This window comes from Neoarius graeffei, chromosome 6 (genome assembly GCF_027579695.1).
Source record: "Neoarius graeffei isolate fNeoGra1 chromosome 6, fNeoGra1.pri, whole genome shotgun sequence".
Classification (NCBI taxonomy): Eukaryota; Metazoa; Chordata; class Actinopteri; order Siluriformes; family Ariidae; genus Neoarius; species Neoarius graeffei.
The window spans coordinates 107,309,148-107,333,420 of NC_083574.1; the positions used below are offsets into that span (position 1 = coordinate 107,309,148).

The 24,273-nt window shown below is 44.1% G+C and overlaps 3 protein-coding genes across 3 annotated transcripts in view; 1 reads left to right on the forward strand and 2 right to left on the reverse strand.

The window, feature by feature from the left end:
- Nucleotides 1-274: 274 nt before the first annotated feature.
- On the reverse strand, nucleotides 275-527 carry ctxn2 (cortexin 2). Its single transcript, XM_060923085.1, has one exon. It carries the CDS (start codon nucleotides 525-527, stop codon nucleotides 288-290), a length of 240 nt encoding a protein of 79 aa, XP_060779068.1. The 3' UTR covers nucleotides 275-287.
- A 7,535-nt stretch (nucleotides 528-8,062) lies between these two features.
- Nucleotides 8,063-16,650, forward strand: myef2 (myelin expression factor 2). Its single transcript, XM_060924315.1, has 17 exons — nucleotides 8,063-8,254; nucleotides 8,948-9,150; nucleotides 9,687-9,739; nucleotides 10,268-10,275; nucleotides 10,410-10,503; nucleotides 10,992-11,183; nucleotides 11,329-11,482; nucleotides 12,056-12,105; nucleotides 12,192-12,252; nucleotides 12,543-12,641; nucleotides 14,679-14,720; nucleotides 14,796-14,870; nucleotides 14,960-15,055; nucleotides 15,147-15,236; nucleotides 15,626-15,789; nucleotides 15,890-15,941; nucleotides 16,158-16,650. Exons 1-17 carry the CDS (start codon nucleotides 8,139-8,141, stop codon nucleotides 16,319-16,321), a joined length of 1,713 nt encoding a protein of 570 aa, XP_060780298.1. The 5' UTR covers nucleotides 8,063-8,138; the 3' UTR covers nucleotides 16,322-16,650.
- A 2,366-nt stretch (nucleotides 16,651-19,016) lies between these two features.
- Nucleotides 19,017-24,273, reverse strand: part of slc24a5 (solute carrier family 24 member 5) — a 31,611-nt gene continuing 26,354 nt past the window's right edge. Inside the window, exons 6-9 of the mRNA XM_060923086.1 lie at nucleotides 22,063-22,361; nucleotides 21,420-21,626; nucleotides 20,355-20,456; nucleotides 19,017-19,727 (exon numbers count right to left, since the gene is read on the reverse strand). Of these exons, the coding sequence (XP_060779069.1) occupies nucleotides 19,405-19,727; nucleotides 20,355-20,456; nucleotides 21,420-21,626; nucleotides 22,063-22,361 (931 nt within the window). The 3' untranslated portion in view covers nucleotides 19,017-19,404. The remainder of the gene's footprint in view (nucleotides 19,728-20,354; nucleotides 20,457-21,419; nucleotides 21,627-22,062; nucleotides 22,362-24,273) is intronic.

Here is a 24,273-nt window from a genome sequence, read left to right on the forward strand (position 1 = left end):
TAGCTGGGAAAAAAAAAAAAAACTAAATGTGCAGGACAGGGGGTTCAACAAGATCAGGGTTGGAAACCTTTGCCTTAGAGGATGGTCTCATAAACTTGTGCAATCTCACACAGGAGACATTGCCAAAGATAAAGGTATAACCTCAGGAAAGGTGTGGCTTCAGGTACAAACATGACAACAGATAAGGCTATAATGTCAAGTTAGTTTGAGACTTCAGATGAGCCTTCCATTTTGGATGAAAATGAGATATCTGATAAGGGGGTCTGGCCTCAGGTTATGGAATGTCCTCAAGTGAGGGCATACTCAAACGTCCCTTTCTCAAGCCCCTCCAGTCCATCTCCCCAGTGCGAGGATGGCATGCTGCTATAAGGGTCCAGAAGGATCCGGAAACAGCGGACAATCAGCAGAGCAAGAAAAACCAACAGCATCAGGACGAAGGCAAACACTGTCTTCTGTTCCAGAGTCAGAGTGTTCACCATCATCTCACTGCCGCTCACAAATGAGTGATTATAATGCACACTACACATCATCACCACATTCACAGTTCATCCTGAAAATGTTGAGGAGCTCAAATTCAATAGAATACCTAGAGAAAGGACAGACAACCACATAAGTTATTCTCACAATCATTAGCATCAAGTAAAAAGGAATCTGAATATTTTGTTTATTTCGTCCCTGTAACTGATTCTGCCTCAGTCCCAGCACCTGCCGTGTGTATACCTGAGCCCTGACCAGATGTTAGTCTCATCCCCTGTCCCTAATCCTGTGTCAGTCACAGCTCCAGACCTCAATCTTATTTCATTCTTGGCTTTGGTCCCTGACCCAAAGTCAGCCTCAGTCTCTGCTCATTGTCAGTCTTTGCCCCGTTTCTGCCTCATGTCTCTGATCTTCTCTGTCTCAGCCCTTTATCCTAGCCTTGGCTCCTGACCCTGTTCCTGTGTTAGCCCCAAGCTCTTTCCTTGATCATATGTATCCTATGTACCTTACAGCCCATCTTTGATCACATGACTAACACAGGATCAAAGCCAGGACAGTCTCAGGTTCTGTACTTGATCCTGTGTCACCCTAAGCTCCATCACTGATGTTGTGTTAGCCTCTGTCCCTAGTCCCTGGCCAATCCTAGGCCCAGTTATTGTCTTTGTCTCTAATCCTGTCCCTGATCCAGCTAAGGAACAGGGGCTAAGATTCAATCAAAATCAGAGACAGGAGCAAAGCCCTTACTTCAGATCCTGTTTTTGTGTCTGTCCCTGTATCAATCACTTATACAGTTCTGGTGCCTGTCTCCACCTCTGTCTCTTTGGTTCCAATATCTGTTTCCAGTCCCAATATCTGTCTCAGTTCCTGGTCTAGTTTCGGTCCCTGTCCTAGCATCTGATGCAGTCCCGGTCCCCATCCCAACATAGATCCAGTCCCAGTCCCTGTCCTAGCACCTGATCCAGTCCCTGTATCACTCTCTCTTCAGTCCTAGACCTTATCTCAGCCCATGATCCAGTACCTATCTTAGCCCCTGATTTGTCACAGTTCTTGTCTTAATCCCAATTCAGTCCCAGTCCCTGTCTTAGCCCATAGTCCAGTCCCAGTCAACTGTCTCATCTTTTCTTCCATCCCAGTCCCTGTCTTAGCCCCTGATCCATCACAGTTCCTATCTTGTCCCTGATCTGGTCCCAGTCCCTAGCTCAAGCCCCAGTCCATTATCAGTTTCTGTCTCAACCCTTAAACCAGTCTCAGTCCCTGTGTCAGCCCATAATCCAGTACCAGTCCTTGTCTCAGCCCATAAACCTGTCCCAGTCCCTGTCTCAGCCCATAAACCTGTCCCAGTCCCTGTCTCAGCCCATAAACCTGTCCCAGTCCCTGTCTAAGCCCCTCTCTAGTTCCAGTTCCTGTTGCAACCCTTGATTTAAAAAAAAACAAAAAACCTTCAAACCTGCTAAATTAAGTGAATATTAATGAATGCACCAAATCAGCAATACATTTTCAGAGATTACTGGCATATCACAATCAAGGATACAGATATTATATCTTTTTCTCTAGCTGTCTGGCACCAACAGTATGACTGCTCAGATCTAAATAGCAAATACACTAAATCCAATGCATAGTGATAAAAACACCAATTTAATAACACTTACCGTGATTTCTGGTACTGTATTACTGTATAATGATCAAATTACTATATAACAGTAAAATATGAGGATTTTTTTTCTCTCTTTAGGTTTCTCTGAAGTCATAGCATTCGTGTGTCTGACACCGACAGCCATGCAAAAGTCAACATGCTATTAAGCCATATTCATTAATTTCAGCATGACAGAATAGCAACATGATGATCACAAACATGGACTCTGTCGCAAAACCAACAGGCGTTTATCTCCAGACCACAGATTACATCGACAGTCTTCACTGCATTCCAGGCTGACTTTAGCCACACAGCTAATGAGAGAGAGAGAGAGAGAGAGAGAGAGAGAGAGAGAGAGAGAGAGAGAGAAAACACAACGATGCTGCTGTACCTGTTGCACGGCGGCTGATTAAACGCTGTCATTGAGCATCTGGGTGAAAAATAAGGAAGAGAAAAAAAACAAGACAGTCACACAAGGAATTAATCAATATTTCCATCACAGCACTGAGAGACAGACGGACAGAGAGAAAGGTGGAGGGATGAGTGTTTGAGGAGAAGCGAGTCTAGATGAGCAGCAGGTGGGAGAGAGAGAGAGTGACAGAGAGAAAGAGAGAGAGAAACAGAGAGAGAGACAGAGAGAGAGAGACAGAGAGATTTGGTGTAGGATGTGTTACAGTGCAATGTGTGTCATGTGTGTGTTATGTGTGAGTGTGTTATATGCAAGTGTGTGTTATATGTGTGTGTTGCAGTGTGTGTCATATGTGTGTTCTATGAGTGTGTACAGTGGTGCTTGAAAGTTTGTGAACCCTTTAGAATTGTCTATATTTCTGCATAAATATGACCTAAAACTAGCCAAGTAAACTAGACCCACCTGCCTAGCGGCCAAAAATATTTTTGCCTAGCGAATGGGTCTAGCCTCGCACCATATCAACAAAACACCCCGGGCATCAAATCGTGCCCGCCAATCACAACGCAAGGTTTTTGTTTGGATTCTTTGGGCGGGCTTTTGCAGGAGTGACGACAAAGCTGCGCGACGCTGGAGAAAGCGCAACAGGAAAGATGGCTACGGCTAGTGAACAGCGCGCATTTGACTCCACTTTGGAATCAGTTTTAGAAGAATTAGACTTGGAGTTTTCGTTGAAACATGAGCAGGAAGAGGCTCTCCGCTCATTCCTTTTCAAGAAGGACGTTTTCGCTGTTTTGCCAACCGGCTATGGCAAAAGTCTGATCTACCAGCTGGCTCCGCTCGTAGCCAAAAGGATGGGGCTAGTTTGTGCAGTACGAAGAATTAATAAACAGCTTTGAAACATTACTTTTTGATTTTTTCTTATTTTCCTGTTATTTTAAATTTAAGGGAAATTATTTCACCAAACACCACTAAATAAAAACTCTCAAAAACAGTTTAAGCAAACCCATGAAAAACACTTGAAAAAAAATGAGTGTATGTTAAGTATGTGGTACAGACTCCAAACTTGTGGTCATTATCTCCAAACTTCTTAATATCTAGAACCTGTTTATTAATTAATATGCATTTTGAAAAATTATTTATTTCAAGGCCTCCCCCACTGCTTTCTGTCGCTCTGACTACGTCACAGTCACTGTTGCACTGATTGGTCAGAGCATTGGCCTATACGCACAGAGACAGTTTGAAAGACAACGGGTTGTTCCTACCCACACCTGTCGGAAATGTCTACAACCGAGACCAGACTAAATATTCACATTTAGTCTGGCTTGCCAGGCTAACCTAAAACATCATCAGATTTTCACACAAGTCCTAAAAGTAGATAAAGAGAACCCAGTTAAACAAATGAGACAAAAATATTATACTTGGTCATTTATTTATTGAGGAAAATGATCCAATATTACATATCTGTGAGTGGCAAAAGTATGTGAACCTCTAGGATTAGCAGTTAATTTGAAGGTGAAATTAGAGTCAGGTGTTTTCAATCAATAGGATGACAATCAGGTGTGAGTGGGCACCCTGTTTTATTTAAAGAACAGGGATCTATCAAAGTCTAATCTTCACAACACATGTTTGTGGAAGTGTATCATGGCACGAACAAAGGAGATTTCTGAGGACCTCAGAAAAAGCATTGTTGATGCTCATCAGGTTGGAAAAGGTTACAAAACCATCTCTAAAGAGTTTGGACTCCACCAATCCACAGTCAGACAGATTGGGTACAAATGGAGGAAATTCAAGACCATTGTTACCCTCCCCAGGAGTGGTCAACCAACAAAGATCACTCCAAGAGCAAGGCGTGTAATAGTCGGCAAGGTCACAAAGGACCCCAGGGTAATTTCTAAGCAACTGAAGGCCTCTCTCACATTGGCTAATGTTAATGTTCATGAGTCCACCATCAGGAGAACACTGAACAACAATGGTGTGCATGGCAGGGTTGCAAGGAGAAAGCCACTGCTCTCCAAAAAGAACATTGCTGCTCATCTGCAGTTTGTTAAAGATCATGTGGACAAGCCAGAAGGCTATTGGAAAAATGTTTTGTGGACGGATGAGACCAAAATAGAACTTTTTGGTTTAAATGAGAAGCGTTATGTTTGGAGAAAGGAAAACACTGCATTCCAGCATAAGAACCTTATCCCATCTGTGAAACATGGTGGTGGTAGTATCATGGTTTGGGCCTGTTTTGCTGCATCTGGGCCAGGACGGCTTGCCATCATTGATGGAACAATGAATTCTGAATTATACCAGCGAATTCTAAAGGAAAATGTCAGGACATCTGTCCATGAACTGAATCTCAAGAGAAGGTGGGTCATGCAGCAAGACAACGACCCTAAGCACACAAGTCGTTCTACCAAAGAATGGTTAAAGAAGAATAAAGTTAATGTTTTGGAATGGCCAAGTCAAAGTCCTGACCTTAATCCAATCAAAATGTTGTGGAAGGACCTGGGCGGCACGGTGGTGTAGTGGTTAGCGCTGTCGCCTCACAGCAAGAAGGTCCGGGTTCGAGCCCCGTGGCCGGTGAGGGCCTTTCTGTGTGGAGTTTGCATGTTCTCCCTGTGTCTGCGTGGGTTTCCTCCGGGTGCTCCGTTTTCCCCCACAGTCCAAAGACATGCAGTCAGGTTTACGTGGGGCGGCCTTGGGCTGAAGTGCCCTTGAGCGAGGTACCTGACCCCTGACTGCTCCCCGGGCGCTCTGGTGTGGCTGCCCACTGCTCTGGGTGTGTGCGCATGTCCACTGCTTCAGATGGGTTAAATGCAGAGGATGAATTTCACTGTGCTTGAAGTGTGCATGTGAAATAAAGGTTTCTTCTTAAGCGAGCAGTTCATGTGAGGAAACCCACCAACATCCCAGAGTTGAAGCTGTTCTGTACGGAGGAACGGGCTAAAATTCCTCCAAGCCGGTGTGCAGGACTGATCAACAGTTACCGCAAACGTTTAGTTGCAGTTATTGCTGCACAAGGGGGTCACACCAGATACTGAAAGCAAAGGTTCACATACTTTTGCCACTCACAGATATGTAATATTGGATCATTTTCCTCAATAAATAAATGACCAAGTATAATATTTTTGTCTCATTTGTTTAACTGGGTTCTCTTTATCTACTTTTAGGACTTGTGTGAAAATCTGATGATGTTTTAGGTCATACTTATGCAGAAATACAGAAAATTCTAAAGGGTTCACAAACTTTCAAGCACCACTGTAATCAGAAAAAAGTTCTCCCTGGTTCCCATGCCCAAATCTCTTTCCAGCTAGTTTTCCTTGGAATGACATATGAATCCCATTGCAAGCATTGTCCTTGTGTGCTGCATTGCACCAGTTTCACATATCGTTTCTCATTTTCCAGCCTTCGAATCTCATTAACTACTGCGACTCTTTTCTCCTTTTGGCTTACACTGAAAGGTTTAAATGCTCTTACTCCAAGTCCCTGACTGCCTGTTTGCACTGACCCAACTATGTCCTTGTGTTCCAGCTGGCTAATCGCTTCATCTGTTGCAATTTCAGCTTTCCATCTTCTTCCTGATCGAACTTCTGGTGGGTTATCACGTATCTCTTGATCTTTTGAACAGCACAATGTCACCACAGTCTGAACTTTCCCAGCTTTATACTCTTCTATGATGGATGCCAGAGGTAGCTTCAGAGGGCCATCTTTTCCTTAGAGTGCAGCAGTTGTTAATGATTTCGGAAGTCCTAACCATTTCTGGACATACATATTACACCGTTGTTCGATTCTTTCAACTCTTGATACAGCAACCTCATACATCATTCGTGGCCACAACAGACATAGATAGAGGGCAAACTGTAAGCACCAGCACTTAAATTTCCCAGGCAAAGATGTCTTATCAATCGCCTTTAGACCGTCCTCAGCAGTTTGTTGGATCTCTACACTTTGGTTTCTATCGCTGTTTCCCTTTGTACCATCGTCCAAGACTGTTCACAGGTTTCTCCCTTACCATTGGTATTTTCTCTCCTCCGATACTATACTGCACTTCCTTTTGCACACCTTTCACATAAGTTACACTTCTGGATTTCTCATCTCATCTCATTATCTCTAGCCGCTTTATCCTGTTCTACAGGGTCGCAGGCGAGCTGGAGCCTATCCCAGCTGACTACGGGCGAAAGGCGGGGTTCACCCTGGACAAGTCGCCAGGTCATCACAGGGCTGACACATAGACACAGACAACCATTCACACTCACATTCACACCTACGCTCAATTTAGAGTCACCAGTTAACCTAACCTGCATGTCTTTGGACTGTGGGGGAAACCGGAGCACCCGGAGGAAACCCACGCGGACACGGGGAGAACATGCAAACTCCGCACAGAAAGGCCCTCGTCGGCCACGGGGCTCGAACCCAGAACCTTCTTGCTGTGAGGTGACAGCGCTAACCACTACACCACCGTGCGGCCCACTTCTGGATTTCCCCACTTTAAATTTCATTCTGGACCACACAATCAGCTCATCCAACAGACTGAGAATGCTTCCTGTTGTCATTTCTTGTTTTGAAAGAAGGGTAATAACATCCATGAATGCTCTTAGTGGCATTACAGGATCGCAGCAGCATCTCCATTACCAGCACAAATAATATAACTGATATTGTAAACCCAGCCGCTATCCTCACTTCAAGCCTTTGCCAATCGGTAGCGAATGATCCCATTGTAAATCTCATTCTGAACATGTCATAGTACTGTATCAGCATCTTCCTCAGAGATGTTGGTATCCAGAAGAACTCCATTGCCTGACTGATCACCCTATGCAGAACTGAGCCGTAGGCATTAGCAAGGTCCAGCCATACCACTGATAGGGCTCCTTTCCAATCTTGGCTTCCTGAATTGCCTCCCAATTTGCAAATGCATGCTTCATACACCCAGGAATCCCAGCCTTCTGAGTTGACTGATCAATGAACCTGTTGTCTGTCGCAAATTTGATTATTCTTTCTGCCACAATTCCAAACAAAAATTTTCCATTGATATTCAGCAAATATATTGGTCTGAACTGTCCCAGTACTCGAGTCTTCTTCTTCGTTCAGGAGAAATATTCCTTCAGCAATACACCATCTCTCTGCCACCACTTTCCTTCATCACATTTCTCTGATCAGTTGGAATTTATTGTCTTTTTCAGAAACCGGAATAGTCTGTGCGTGCAAATGTAGTGAGCTGAAAACTAAAGCGTGAGAGCCCCAGGGCCCAGTGACGCTCTCCACCGCCTTACTGAAATAAAACCATGCTTCAGAAGTGATAATAAAGATTTATCATTTATCGACAATTAAATAAATTATACTTAAACTGTTCAAAAGCTCATCGGTCACATGATCATAATGGTGTGGGTGTGCCATAGTGATTGACAGTCACGTCTCCTTGGTAACAAGGTAACTGTGACGTTTCAGATGACGGATCACTGGGTTTAGCGTTAAACTGAATTTCTCGTGTTTTCTCTCAGGAAGTCTCGCGATACTTGAGCGCGCGCGGGGGAGGGGGGATCTCGCCGCAGCGGTGCTCTACTGCGCAGACTCAGTGGGAGTGAAAAGGAGGCATTTTCAACAGAGGCGCAGAAAAAGCCCGCAGAACTCATCATGGCTGAGAATAACCCCGAGCCCGACATCAAGGTCGAACTGGAAGAATCTCCAGACGCGTCTCCGATCGAAGACGACGCCGAGACGCATCAGGAGAGCACCAATGGCGTCAAAACGTAAACGCGGCTTTATTTCTCCCCCGGGTTCTGAGGATTAGCTTCCATGCTAACAATAAAATGGAGACTGAGGAGAGTCACGTCGGTAGCGCGCTCGGAATAAAATAAATACTGTTTGGCTTACATTTCGGCCTTTCTGGTTTTAAATAGCAAAAATTGTATTAAAATAGTGTTCTCTAAGAATGTATCGCTGGTCGGATTAATAGTATGAGTTAGCATTAGCTTGTTGGCTAGGTTACAATGGTTGCTAGCTAACAGTTACGCATTGAATTTTCTCCCCGCCGGTATTCGGCAAATCCCGCCTCCTTCGCCCTGATTGGCTGGTAGCGTGCCATGTTCTGGACGAGGATTCGCTGATATACGAATGAATGACGCGAGCTATTGGCCAATCGTAGCGCAGGGGGCGGGCCTTTCTGGAATACGAATGTGGAATAATAACTGATGTACTAAAGCCGTGACGCAACTAATGAGCTCTGTTTTAGTTTCATAAAAAAAACTGAGCATTTTATTATTTAGTGTTTATATTTATATGTAATTGTCCCATTTGCATGTTTTAGTTGTTAATTTGTGTCCATTGTCTGTATTTCCTGTAAGTTTTTCATCACTGTTATTGAGTTAAAGTGCATAACGTGTTTTATAAAGCAGTGCAGATGGATACTGTGCTTATAAATGTGCTTTTTGTTCCGTGTGTAGTGATGCAGAGGAGAACCAGAAGGACAAAACCGAGGGCAAGGAGAAATCGTCTAGTGGTCGGAAGTCCAGTCGTTATCACCCCTATAAGGACCGACACGGGGGGTCGGGGGACAAGAAGTCGTCTCAGCGCAACCGCGTGTTCATTAGCAATATTCCTTATGATATGAAGTGGCAGGCAATTAAAGATCTAATGAGAGAGAAAGGTAACACATTGCGATTAGAGCCTCACACTTCTCTCTCACACACACGTGCACACACACACACACACAAACATGCACACGTATGTGTGGACAGGCTTCTCTGTTCTGCTGTGGAGGACTTCAACACTTTTTTTTTTTAAACTTATTTATTGGTTTGAAATGTTACCCAGATGAATCTGGCTGTGTGTATGTGTTTAGTAAAAGAGCTCTGAGATAAAAGTGATGAATCTGTTGACACATTTGATCTTTCTTTGGTTCCATGAGAAGGTAAAAGGTAGACGGTCACTTTAACAGTGCTGTGGTTGTGTGTGGAGCTGCTGGTGTGTGTGAGAGTCCTTTACAGTACAGTGTGTTTATGCTGGGAGGAGATTTGGCCCTGGATGGTTGATGTGATGTGATTTGATTAATGTGGGTTTCTCTAGCTGTAGTGTGAAGAGTCCCAGCACTGTGGTGCTGTTGTGATTTTAAATGCATTGTGTGTATGTGTGTGTGTATGTGTGTGTTTCTTGGTATTTTCCCCTCTTGTATGTCTCATGTAGTTGGTGAGGTTACATACGTGGAGCTGTTTAAGGATGCTGAAGGAAAGTCAAGGGTAAGTGCTGTAGAGGCTGTAAACTCGGCTTCTTCTCTCATGTGTAGCACCGTGACTGGAACACACAGCTCTTTATTTGTTGGTTACCTGTCTGATTTATTACTGATGAAGACTTTTAGACTTGGAAATGGTTTTGTTTTGACTTTTTTAGCTCCTCATTAACCTATTTTACATGGCTATACTTTTTAATTGGTGGATTCCTGTTTGGCCTGAGAGACAAACCTGATGATTGGACCTGGTGTTTTATTGGGAATTAAGTGACTGAATGTGTACATTAAGAGGAAATTCTTATTTATTTATACATAATTCTTCACAAGCCCTGCACTGCTTTGTTATAACGTGCTTCATTGTCCAGCTGTGGTGTCCATCTCTGTGTTTTTTAAATTTTATTTTAATCCGATTCAGACCATGATTGATCTAATTGTGTGTTAATGTGCACACTGTGGGATTTGTTCTAATGTCGCCTGTGTGTGTGTGTTCCTCTCTGACGTTGTGTGTGTGTGTGGGGTTCTGTTCTACTGCTGACAGGGCTGTGGGTAAGTACCAGACGTCCTGAATATAAACAAATGCATGCACTTTGAAAATATTTACAGCAGCTACACTGATGAACAGTGTGGCGTCACCATGGAAACGCACAGGCAGGGGGGATTCATTTGTTTTGTGTTTGTAGGGTGGTTGAGTTCAAAGATGAGGAGTTTGTGAAGAAAGCGATCGAGGTGATGAACAAGCATGACCTCAATGGCCGACCCCTGAACATTAAAGAGGTGTTTAACGCACACACAGAGTGCAGAGATGTTTTATAAGACTGTAAAGAGAACTTCGTTCTGAACCTCCTTTGAAAATTATGTAAGAACTAATATTGATTTTTGAATGTTTATCCGTTAGTATTGGATTACATGGAGCTGTACACGTCCCTGTGTATGAGCTGTTACTATAGAAACGATATTATAGTAATATTCAAATGAGTGTATTATTATAAACCTGTCGTTCCTGTTCCAGCTGAAGCTACAGTCTGAGCCGTGCTGTTATACAGCAGTAATACACACCTTCTGACCAATCAGATTGGACCGCAGTGTAATAAAGATTATCCTCCAAACTTATAAAATGAACATAAAGCTCAGCTGTGTGTTTCAGGGCTGTAGGTCAATGTGTGTGTGTGTGTATTGTAAATCATCCTGGCCTTATTCTGAAGGGAAATGTCTTACAGAATTAAATTGGTGTGTGTGATGTGATATATTTTTTTTCTCTTCAGGACCCAGATGGAGAGCATGCACGACGTGTGTTGCAGCGAGGTGGAGGTGGCTACCCCGGGGGCAGGGGGCATGATGGTGGGCCAGGCCAGGTCAACCTACCTCCCTCCATCTCCAACAACCCCAACATCCCCCATGACATCATCAGCGCTCTGCAGCATGGCCGACTCGGCTCCACGGTGTTCGTCGCTAACGTGAGGACATGCTTACTGTTTCTCATGTTCACTGCAGCGTATGATGTGTTAACACACTCACACACACTTCATTAAATACATACAGACACAGCAATATTCTGCTTATGCTGTGTTGTAAGTTGAATTTTTGTGCGTGTGCGTTCAGCTGGACTTTAAGGTGGGCTGGAAGAAGCTGAAGGAGGTGTTCAGCATGGCTGGAGTGGTGAAGAGAGCTGATGTGAAGGAGGATAAAGACGGGAAGAGCAGAGGAATGGGAACAGTCACCTTTGAACAGCCGCTGGAGGCTGTGCAGGCCATCTGTATCCTACACACACGCACTGCACTGTGTGAGATGATGTATATTTATTTCACAGCACTGTTGAAACTTGCGCTCTGGTCAGAAGGTGTTGATGAATTCTCTCTAACAGCAGTTCTGACAGTAGTGCAGGTTTATATTAATGCACTCGTTCTGATAGTAGCAGCTCATGCGCAGGGGCGAGTCCAGCGGACGCTCTGCTGATAAACGGATTAAAAACGTGCAATCGATGTTTTGTCAGTTGGTGTTTAACCTTTACGTAAAGACTCCCTGGTGTAGTGGATAAAATGTACAGTGTTTTAATCATTTTTAAAAATTAATTATTTTAATAAAGACAAATAGTAATTGCTGTTGTGGTGTAAGAGGAATAAAACACATGGGGACGTGCCGTTAAAGGGAAATAACCAACTTCAGGACAAGAACTCCATCACCCCAGCCTGTGACCCAGCATTCTGCTGGCACACACAGTGCTAATTAAATACCTAGAACAGTACACCATCAAAAGGAGTTCTTAAGTGCTCAGTATTAGCCAAGGCATGTGACATCACTTCCTGTTTTCTCCTTGACTGTAACACAGCCATGTTTAATGGTCAGATGCTGTTCGACAGACAGATGCACGTCAAAATGGTGAGGGTTGGCTTTTTTTTTTAAAATCAGTTAAGCTGATAAACTGCACTGAACTCTGTTCTGATAAGTGTGTGTGACTATTTCAGGATGATAAGTCTTTGCCCCCTGATGATTTCCGCTCGGGTGATAAAGCCCCTCAGTTGCCAAGTAAGTGAGAGAGAGAGATCTGAAACTCAGTGTACACTATCAGACATGACGCACATCTGTCACATGTCCACATCACACATGTTCTCATTCCACATTAGTGCACAGACTTGAACAGAACTGATTACTATGAGGACGGAGAGATCTATCTCTCTCTCTCTCTCTCTCTCTCTCTCTCTCTCTCTCTCTCATGTCTATCTGAAATGGTTTATCTCTACAGTGTAATGCTGCAGCTTCCCTCAGGATCAGTAGTGTCTCTGATCTGTGTGTGTGTGTGTGTGTGTGTAAAACAGGAGGTCTGGGGGGTATCGGGATGGGTCTGGGTCCTGGTGGGCAACCAATCAACACCAACCGTCTGAGTGGAGGAGGAATGGGCTCCATGGGTCCTGGAGGTCAGCACTCTCACACACACACACACACGCACACACACACACTTTCTGGTCATGAACCCAGTTTACTGTTGTGACCCTTAATGAGACTACATTAAGGGTGTACTCACTAGGGCTGAACGATCTATCGTTTTCGACCGAAAATCGCAATCTCGGACAACACGATTTTGGGATCGTCAAAGCCGCGTTTTTTCTCAGTGCTCCTAAACTGACCCATGTTTTGTTTCATCAATAAATTGTCCTCATTTTTTACACTACAGACAAAAAATTACGTTCAGGAAAGCCTTGTGGCACTCAGTGTGAAAGAATCTTGTGAATATCTCCTTCTGTTTTCGTGTAAATCCCTGTTGTTTGGAGGGAGCACTGTGAGGAGAAACTGCGCTTTCTCTGTCTCTGAGCGCGCAGGTGGGGGAGGGGCTGCTCGCGCACACTCGCGCGCACACACAGGAGGGAGGGGCCTGCAATAGCGACTGCTACAGCCACTGCATCACTCTTATTTCCCACAGGGGAATTGTTGGCTCTAGTTATAATTTATAATGCTTATCTACGTTCTTTTACAAAAGTGCAATATTTTGATGCTGCTGAGCCATTGATCAACCTTTTTTTATGTCTGATATGTTGTAGATGGGAAAAGTAAAAGAAGCAAAAGTTTACTTAAGAAAGATGGCTCTCTTTTTATTATTTTAAATTATTATAACTTGTTCCTCAGGCACTCAATGTTAATAAACAGGCCTACATTTGAAATCTGTTGACCTCAGTTTTCATTCTTGCATTAGCTTTATGGAATTCATTGTATTAATTAATTTGCACTGAAACTTGATTTAAAGAAAAAAAATTGTGGTCGAAATCGCAATATCTGCCAGAAAAATCGCAATTCAATTTTTTCTTAAAATCGTTCAGCCCTATTACTCACACTAGGCAATCCGTAGCCCGCCTGAGCGCTTTTAACCCCCGAGATCCGTCTTGTGTGACTGCTCGGTGCTCACTGCAGCCGGCCTGCTCAGGAGATGTGAGCTCAAGCACGGTACGCGTCAGTGTGATCTGCCAGTGCACAGAATTTGATTGCTGTCACATGCACTTCTCACCTCTATCAAGAATATTTGGGTGTGGTTCTCCCCTGGTTGATGAAGGGGAGTTGTCAGGCTGTGCTGTAGGGTACACAGGTCCAGTATACATCCTTAAAGGTGTCATTGCATCGTTTTTTCATTAATTGTGCGGTGGTCTCTAGGATGAATGAACGCCCTGTGAGCCAGTTTTGGTGAAAAAAGAAAAAGCTGAGGTTCTCCTGTTTCAGGCTGTTCTAGTTTGGTGGAGGAGTGGGTGGGAGAGAACGACAGGATTTCAGCTCTTACTCATGAATATTCATGACATGTAAACATATCGCTTGTGATTGGCTAACAGCACTGTGACGCTCCCTCCAGTGGGTTATGGGCGAGGCCTTGAATACTAGTTTTCGAAGTGACGTAAGTTCGTAGGGCTTTTTCTGATTCGCTCATTTTTCCTTCTGTTTTCGTTCATGGGCTGATACAGGGGATGGGGGTAGAAGAACATTTTCATGTACAGCATGCATATGCACCTCAGCGTGACCTATGGTATTTCAAAAAGAGCCAGTATTAAACGTTTTGTCGTGGAATGACACCTTTAATGCTACAGATTCCTCTCCACCTCAGCTGACTCTGTAACAATCTCCTTCTGCTTGCAGTACGGTTTACTGAAAATCACTGCTCTGCCTAACTAATAAGTCTGTACAGCATGTGGGAGGGCCATGTGTCCCCTCGCCGAAAACCCCTTCCAAATAATCCACAAAATGATCGGCTCTGTCGTGCTCCGAGAGCGTGTTTCTTCAACACAGAATGTTGTATTGTGATGTAAGTGCGCTCCGGCCCGGAGCAGTGTGCACAGGGAGGGCGCAGTCGTGCTCGGGCAAGGCACATGTCGAGTGTGAATACAGCCAGAGAGGAGTAAGAGGCTCCTCCAGCGGTGTGCTGTTTCTCTTCCTCCTCTTGTTTGCTCATCCCTCATTCATTTCTGTCTCCTCAGGGATGGATGGAGGTGGGTTCGGAGGAATGAACAGAATGGGAGGTGAGTTGCAGTCCATTATTTGAAACTTAAAATTAAATCCAGCCTGACACTAACCCTTTAATGTGTGTGTGTGAGGATTTGGAGGGATGGATGGAGTTGGATTGGGTGGATTTGGAGGTAGAGACATGACACCCATGGGCAGGATGGGAGGTAAGAGTCTCTCACACGTGTGTGTGTGTGTGTGTGTGCGCACCACATTTCTGAATCTCTGCTGCATCTTTTAATGTGTGTGTGTTTAGATATGTACAGGTCTGGTATGGGGATGATGGACCGTGATTTTGGGCGCAGTGATATGGGCATGAACAGATCCTTTGGAGAGTCGTTTGGGGGACTTGGTAAGCAATGAGAGTATTTTTAGATATGAGAGTATTTTCATATCTGAAACAAACGTGTGTGCACACACTGTGTGTTGTTTTTCTCTGTCAGGTGGAGGAATGGGAGGATATGGAGGAGGAGGAGGAGGAGGAGGAGGAGGAATGGGGAACTCTAGCATGGGCCCAATAGGGACAGGATTAGGTACACACACGCATGCGTGCACACTTGCAATACGAGCTCAGCTTTCCCCCTACTGGATATGATCTGAACTGCAGTAAGGAGCATGTTTAAAATGAACCGAGTGTGCAGTGGAGGGTCTGAGGCCAGCGGTTGCACAGCTGGTCATATTTACTAGGGGACCTGCGATTCAGAACATGGTGCACTAGATATCTTTCCATAATTAAAAATACAATGTGGAGAACACCTCATACATCAGATCAAAGTGAATCATCCTCCATTAAATAAAACCAATTCACCAGGCAATAAAATTACAGTGACTGAACCCACAGCTTAACGTTAAAAAGCCTAAAGTTTTATTAAAGTCACATTTCTAAACTGTTTCTCTAAACTGTGTGTGTGTGTGTGTGTAGGAGGAATGGGGAACATGGGAATGGACCGGATGAGTGGGTTTGACAGGATGGGTGGGAATATGGAAATGAGCCGCAGCTTCAGCCAATTCGGAGGCAGCTCAGGTCACGTAGGTGGAGATAGAGGAGCGGGGTCAAAGGGAGGATGCCAGATATTTGTGAGAAATGTGAGTACCTGTGAGTTTATGGGCTGTTTTTACATCACTGTAGTGTTCTACAGGTGTGTGTGTGCGCACATGTTAATGAAGCTTGTTTTCCCTCACACAGCTTTCCTATGATCTCACATGGCAGAAGCTGAAGGAGAAGTTCAGCCATTGTGGTGAGTGAGTGCAGGAGTGTGGGTGTCTCTGAGATTCTACTGAGTATGGAGTAATTTCTAGGAATTCTAAAAGTGAGATGTTTTTATCCGTATTATAGAAACACACGGACCCTTAAGTGTAAAAGTCTACAGCAGTGTTTCCTGTCTGAAAGGAGCCAGAGAGCTCGAAGTACACGAAGAAGCACCATAAAAGTGTGTGTGTGGTGTTTTTTCCAGGTCAGGTGATGTATGCTGAGATCAAGATGGAGAACGGGAAGTCTAAGGGCTGTGGGACCGTGCGGTTCGACTCTCCCGAGAGCGCTGAGCAGGCCTGCAGGATGATGAACGGAACCAAAATAAATGGCCGAGAGGTGGATGTGCGCATCGACCGTAACGCCTAAACACACGCACGCACACCATCCCGTTGTCCACATTCATCCCTTTAAGAGTTTTTGTTTTGTTTTAGAAACACTTTTTTTTCTAAATATTTGGACTGTTTTTTTTTTTTTCCTCTCTCTCTCACACACACAGACTCTCTCACTCACACACACACACACACACACACACACACACACACACACTACAATGAATCAGCAGACCTGGCCATAGATGAGATGTTTGCTTATACACCATGACTACTTCTTATTTTTCCCTTTTCTTTTGTAAACTCTTTTAATTTGTGCATCAGTTTATTTGAATGACGAAATGAAATAAACTTTTTAATTTTTAATTCCGGCTCTGTTGTGGAACTCTGACTGAAAGGCTAATGCAGCTAACACAACATGTTTAGCACATCTCAGCTGATGCAGTGTGTGTGTGTGTACGCGTGCAGATCGCTGTGAGTTTTCTGTAGATGGAACCACATAGTAACCATGAAGATGGCTGTGGCTGCACGTGCTCATGATGGATAAATTGATCAGTTTTAATGTAAACATTGTTCAGATTTCTGTAAAGCTGCTTTGTGACGGAGTCCTTTATTAAAACACTGTTTCATAAATAAAATTGAATAATGTCGAGGCTGGAAGCTCTAAAACTTGAGTGAGGTTTGTAGTGAAGTAGAAGATCCTGGCCCTAAAACAGAAAGCTGTGATGCATTGGTTGTTTTTTTTTTTCTTTGTACATTAAACTGTAACATGGTTCACCCGGGACACTCACCAGTAAGAACCGGAGCTAACTGGTTTCATCACCATTCCACAGCAGGAAATGTGACTATAAATGGATAAAATGTACGAGGTGTCTTTCTTTAATAAATATAACTTGTTGGTAAATTGCTGTGGTGAAAACGGACTCAGATGTGCTGTTCCAGGAAAATAATCAACTTTGCTGTGATAACAGGAGTGTCGCTCTGTTCTGCTCAAGTGTTGATTATTTTATTACGTTTGCACTCCACGCACAGTGTCTTATTTTAATTGTAGTCATTAATCCTGATCCCTACAGGATCGCTGTAGACACTCGGGTTATTACTTCGAAGAATTTTCTAATAAACTGTCCAAATTTGATTCTCTTGCAGCTGTAGATTGAACGTGGTGCTTGCGTAAGGATATTGATTTCAGGGATGCTGCTGTAACCATGGTAATAACTGGACAGGCTCCGCCCATTCCTATAATGACCTTGATTCTGTAACAGTGCAATGAGTGGAAAAGTACAGGACTGTAAAACCATAATGAGATAAAACTCCTGCCGCTGGAGAACATGTACAAGTACAGGGTGTACAGTGGGGGGAGTGATGTCATCACTCGTTTAAAAAGAGAAAAGCTTTGACACGTGTTTACTGTAATAGACGTCCTCCTGGTCACGATACACAAACCCTCCCACGGTGTCCGTGGCGTGGTGACTTCATCCTCTGTGACGGTCGAGGCACAGTGAAGCCCATGAGGTTTGGTTGGGTGATGTGTGTTTTAAAATCGTACTCGGAAATGCCTCACTCCAAGTAGTGTGGATATACACCACTACAGCGTGCTGTACCTCCAAAAAGCTGGGGGTTTCAGGGGGATCAGAGTCAGGAACGCTGACCCACATCATAAATGCCACAAACTCTCACATATCTGAGTTGGGCATGAGGTTTACATCCACTTAGATCTCTGATCATCAACTTCAGAGTGATGTTTTCAACTCGAAGCCTGGCTGATCCACCTCAATCTGTCAGCATCATCTCTGTTGCAAGACCTGGCCCTATGAGAACTGTGGACCTTTGGTGTGATCTCCACTAAAGCGTTGTGCGACACTGAGTCCTGGGACGAGCTCTCTGGTCCAACGGCTGACTGAAGTCGTTCCACAGCTCAGGAGCCACCAGAGAATCATCAACTGGACCTGGATTTAATGTTCACATCAGAATGAGTTGAATAGTTGTTGGTGAGCTCCTGGGATTTTCACATACAACACTCTTGAGTTTACACAAACTTAAAAACAAACAAACCCAGCCTGGTGATGAGAGGAGGATGTTCAGACTCCTGTAATCACTCTTTACAACCATGATGAGCAGAAAAGCATCTACACACAGTTTGTCAGTTTTTGAACGGGCTTCCTAATGTTTTGAGAAAGTGTTGCATTATTTCAAGCAATAATCAAATGTGATGCCTTCAGTTTCGTGTGTGAGAGAGAGACAGTCGTTGTTAGTGGTGTTCGAGTAGTGTTTATTCCTCCTGTCTCTGAGCACAGTACTGTAGCGCCCTCTACTGCTGTGACACACCGACTCCTTTATCTTTTTCTTTAATGTTTTTGGTCTGTCCATATTTTGTTCATTTCCCCTTTTTATTCTTTTGCTCTTCTTGTTTTGCTCTTTCCTTCCTCCTTTCATTCTTTTTCATTCATTTCTTCATAAAGATCATTGAGTGGCCCATGTGAAGGGTGGAGCTATCAGTAAATAGATCACCTTTGGTGATGGGATGATGAAGGAAATAAATAAATCAGCTGTGAACACATGAGCACCGCTTACTGCTGAACACTAACATTTATTTTTCATGTGGTTTCAATCAGTAGAAAAATAAAGAAACCAGCAGTTTGACACCGTGTTTTTTTTTCTTTTTATTAAATAATTGTTTATAAAGTGAATAAACAGTCGAAAGTGCTGAAGTGGTTCAGGAGATTAAACCACCCCAGTGCTGAGCGAGTGTGTATCAGCAACCCTGTTCCCAGTGCAGTGTGAATGTGTCCAGGCTGATCTGAGGTCAGGGGCATTTATAAACCTCAGGTTCTCAAAGAACCCTGAAAGGTTATAAATGATCTGAGATCAGTATTTTCTGTACAAAAAGAAATGAAGTCTAGAGTGAAGTGTGAATGCTGATTCTGCATAAACCACAGGAACTGATCTGAGGTCAGTGAAACAGACCCAGGTGTTCACAGGAGTCTCAGCTGTTGTGAATGAACACTGATCTGAGGTCAGTGACCTGCAGGGTTTTTGATCTTCTGTGTGAACCCTGTATGTTCAGGCTGATCTGAGAGCAGGAATTCTCCATGGTGCAGGTTTCCAGGTTCAGCTCTGAGGTCAGTCGCCACAGACTTGGATCGGACTGTTCCCGATGATCCCGAGCTCGTAGAGGATGGACAGCGTGGCGAAAATTATGTAGATAACTAAGCAGGCAGTGCCGAGTTTCCTGTCCAGCTTCCAGCCGTTGATGTGAGTGGCGATGAAGAGGATGAGGATGGAGACGAGGAGTGAGGAGGTGGTGAAGACCAAACCCGTACTGTTCACCACCACCGGAGACGACGGCTCCACAAACGCTGTCTTTATAAACCACGGCAGGCCCAGACACAGCATGTCAAACACATTAGAACCTACGATGTTGGACATGGCCATGTCTCCTTTACCTGAGAAACACATGAGGAACCGAACATCTGACTGCTGAGTTCTTCACATCCAATGCCACCTTCTACTCACTATTACTAATGTATTATTATAAAGATAAAACCTGTCAGTCTCAGGGAAGGAGGCATGGCCTCTGTACCTGTCAGTCTCAGGGAAGGAGGCGTGGCCTCTGTTCCTTTCATTCTCTGTGAAGGTGTGGCCTCTGTACCTGTCAGTCTCAGGGAAGGAGGCATGGCCTCTGTACCTGTCAGTCTCAGGGAAGGAGGCGTGGCCTCTGTACCTGTCAGTCTCAGGGAAGGAGGCGTGGCCTCTGTTCCTTTCATTCTCTGTGAAGGTGTGGCCTCTGTACCTGTCAGTCTCAGGGAAGGAGGCGTGGCCTCTGTTCCTTTCATTCTCTGTGAAGGTGTGGCCTCTGTACCTGTCAGTCTCAGGGAAGGAGGCATGGCCTCTGTACCTGTCAGTCTCAGGGAAGGAGGCATGGCCTCTGTACCTGTCAGTCTCGGTGAAGGAGGCGTGGCCTCTGTTCCTTTCATTGTCTGTGAAGGTGTGGCCTCTGTACCTGTTAGTCTCAGGGAAGGAGGTGTGGCCTCTAACTAATCTTTGCTTACTGAATTAAAAATAGACTTTACCCTCTCGAGCCACCATCACGCTGGCGATTGTATCCGGGATGCTGGTTCCTGCTGCTAGCATTGTAAGACCCATCACTGTGTCAGGGATCTCCAGTGTCTCTCCTACACACACACACACACACACACACACACACACACACACACACACACACACAGTGAATATGAAGCAGTCTGAACTCTATGTTTGGAGATGAAATAAAAAATAATAATGATTAGAATGTCACGTTAACATGTGAGTTAAAGATGGTGGATGTTTAAACCATTAAGTGTTTATTATGCGTGAACTGCAGTGTGTTAGTGTGAACACTGGGGGGCACTGAGGAGAGAGTCAGCTCAGTGTTTAATACTGTGATGAAACCAAAGTTATTCAGTAGGACACACAGTCTTGTGAGGGCATGCAGCCTGCGGTGAACTGACATTTTCCTCCCTCTCTCTCTCTCACACACGAGTCTGCACCACTTTTTCTGAAAAAATAATCCTATTATTGTCCCATGAGGCCGTGGGAATCACATGATCTTTAACTGTAATCCCACAATCCCTCAGGATACACAGCTAGAATCTCTGGAATGAGGAGTAGAGCATGTGATGTGTGTGTGTGTGTGTGTGTGTGTGTGTGTGTGTGTGTGTGTGTTCAGGAACACAGTATCATGACTAAAACTTAAACAGTGCTGCACTTTGCAACAGAATTTGTTCTGCCCTCAGTTCTGTTTCTCTAATAAACCTGAGGCATTTATAATCGCGGTGATGATGTTCAGCTCTCTTTCATCCTGACGGCATAAAAGTGTGTGAACTCGTTTTCAGTGTTTGAGGCTCCTGGTGCATTTTCCAGTAAAGCCACTGTTTCTGACACTGAGAATCATGTGAACACTGCAGGACTTAATAATAATAATAATAATAATAATAATATATTATTTGCATGAGTTACTAGTACTGCTAATGTCCCAGGAGTATATAATTCTATTCCAGCTGTAACTGTAGAGCCCTAGTTCTCCACCCTGGTCCTGGAGAACCCTCTGTTCTGCACACGTTAATGTTGTCACTACCATGTAGCTGTAGATTACTAACCCACGATGGTGACCATCCAGACAAGGACATAGGTGAAGGCAGCAATCCACACAGCAGCCATGAAGAACGTCAGCATGTAGAACTTCTTCCAGAACCGTTTCCTACAGTCAGGTACCGTAAAGTACAGCAGCACCAACACAGGGACAGACAACACCCAAAATATACGCTGCACATCACTGTCTGGCATTCGGAACACACTGTGGGGCTCTGACACACACACACACACACACACACACACACACACACACACACACACACACACACACACACAGGTATACAGCTGAACACATTCTTACACAATGTTTAAATTTATTAACATGATCTATCATGTAGACATACAGGACTGTCTCCAATAAACTCTCTTCATTCATTCATTCATTCATTCATTCTTATCTATTTTTCTTCCACACTTTTACTTTCTTCTTATTTTTTCATCATTCTCTTTAAATCACTTTAATGGTAACAGCCCTCAAAGTTTCTTTCTTTCTCTTACATCATCACTCTCTCACTGTCTGTTTTATCCTTTCATCACTTTGAATGCAATCAATACTGTGACTAACTTAAGAGGTTTGAAAAGTATTTGTAAAATCTATGTATAAATCTGTGTGTGTGTGTGTGTGTGTGTGTGTGTGTGTGTGTGTACCATGGGGCACGTCTGAAAGGCCATGCAAGCTGAGGGACAGGTGTGAGTATGATGCGTCCTCGTGGAAGATGCTACTGTCTGTACGCGAGCGGCGGGAGATTCGCAGACTTGTGACATCACGGTCCTGGTCGTAGCTCCACTCACTGAGGGGCCGTCTCTCTGAGAGCTCCGCCTCACTCTTCCCCAAACACATACAACATGGACTGAAACGCCGCAACACATACTCACTGATCCTCACATCAAAACACAACACTGCGATGTACACACCGTACACCAGTAACAGACATGCTGCATCATACCTGCAACACACACACACACACACACACACACAGATCAGCCATAACATTAAACCCACTGACAGACACACACACCAGTAGCAAACATGCTGTGTCATTCCTGCAACACACACACACGAGTAAAAAACATACTGCATAACTCCTTTAACACACACATACACACACATACACACACGTACACAGGAGAAGGGTAACTCTGAACATGACACCACCACCACATCTCACAGTGGGAATTGTGTTCTCAGTGTTGGGTTTCTGTAGCACATTGTGGTAAGTCCAAAATCTTCAGTTTTGATCTCATCATAGACACATTTTCCACATTTTTCTGAACCTTCACAGAATTTCATACAGACTTTTTCAGTAATGACTTTCATACATGTCAACCTATACGGAATGTCCGTATTTTATACGGATTTGATTCAATAAACGTAGTATACGGGCGTATAAATAAAGTTATACGGATTCTTTAAAAAAACTTCAATATTTATTTAGAGCTATAATCAGTTCCCACGATGATAAAAGAGCGCATAACATTTACAAACGTACTGTACACCACAGACAGCCAGTAAAGAGTCTTATGAAATCGCGCGTTATCTTGTGGTCGCGAGACTTCGTTCCACTTTTGATCATGCGCACACCGCATTGCGAGAATCCCGCCAACCGTGAAGTCATAGACATATAAACATAGACGCCGCCTTCTGCGTAGAATCATACGTCATCCTCGCCGCCATATTGGATGTGGCAAAGTGGAGATTCTTCAGCCGTCTCTGGTATAGCGTCTAGACAGTAGCCGAGAATAAAGATGCCTCATTCATGTGCTGCGTTTAACTGTACCAACAGGTTTACCGTCCAAACGAGATCACATGAGATTACCTTTCACAGGTGAGACTGGAAAAATACTTTTCATTGTATTTGGTCATTATAACGTAATTTTACGAACAGATTTTCCTGACTAATACCCTGATAACACTGTGTTTTTGTCGAACATTGGAGCTTTGTATTCATTCTGAAGGTTTATTGTTATTAATATTGAATAAAAAGTAACTGGGATATATCATTGTTAATTATCATTCAAATTTTAGGTAAATTATTTTAATTTGCATCTTATACGGATTTTATAAGGGAAATATGGATTTTGAAAGGTTGGTTATACAGGTTTGATTGACAAACGGTTGACATGTATGGACTTTCTTGTCACTCATCTCATCTCATTATCTGTAGCCGCTTTATCCTGTTCTACAGGGTCGCAGGCAAGCTGGATCCTATCCCAGCTGACTACAGGCGAAAGGTGGGGTACACCCTGGACAAGTCGCCAGGTCATCACAGGGCTGACACATAGACACAGACAACCATTCACACTCACATTCACACCTACGCTCAATTTAGAGTCACCAGTTAACCTAACCTGCATGTCTTTGGACTGTGGGGGAAACCGGAGCACCCGGAGGAAACCCACGCGGACACGGGGAGAACATGCAAACTCTGCACAGAAAGGCCCTTGCCGGCCCCGGGGCTCGAACCCAGGACCTTCTTGCTGTGAGGCGACAGCGCTAACCACTACACCACCGTGCCACCTGTAATTAATATTATATATGCTAATTTTCATGTATGTTTCAGCTAACGACGCTCAGAAGTGAGGACACTGCAATGCCATCATCGCTGTCAGGCCATTGTGCCATGCTCAGTGATGAGGACGAGGACATCCCGACACCCCGTCCCACCACTCAGCAGGAGCAGGACAGCAGCTCGGAGTCAGAGTGTGTTTCAGTGCTCAAACTGTTGGGCGATTTAGTTGGGATTTTTTACAGTGTAATAAAATGTGTTATTCCCTTATGCTCATGTTTTATTATTTGAGGTTTGCATGGTAAATTAACATATACTCAAATAAAAACAGCAAATGAGGTGGTCTTCTTCC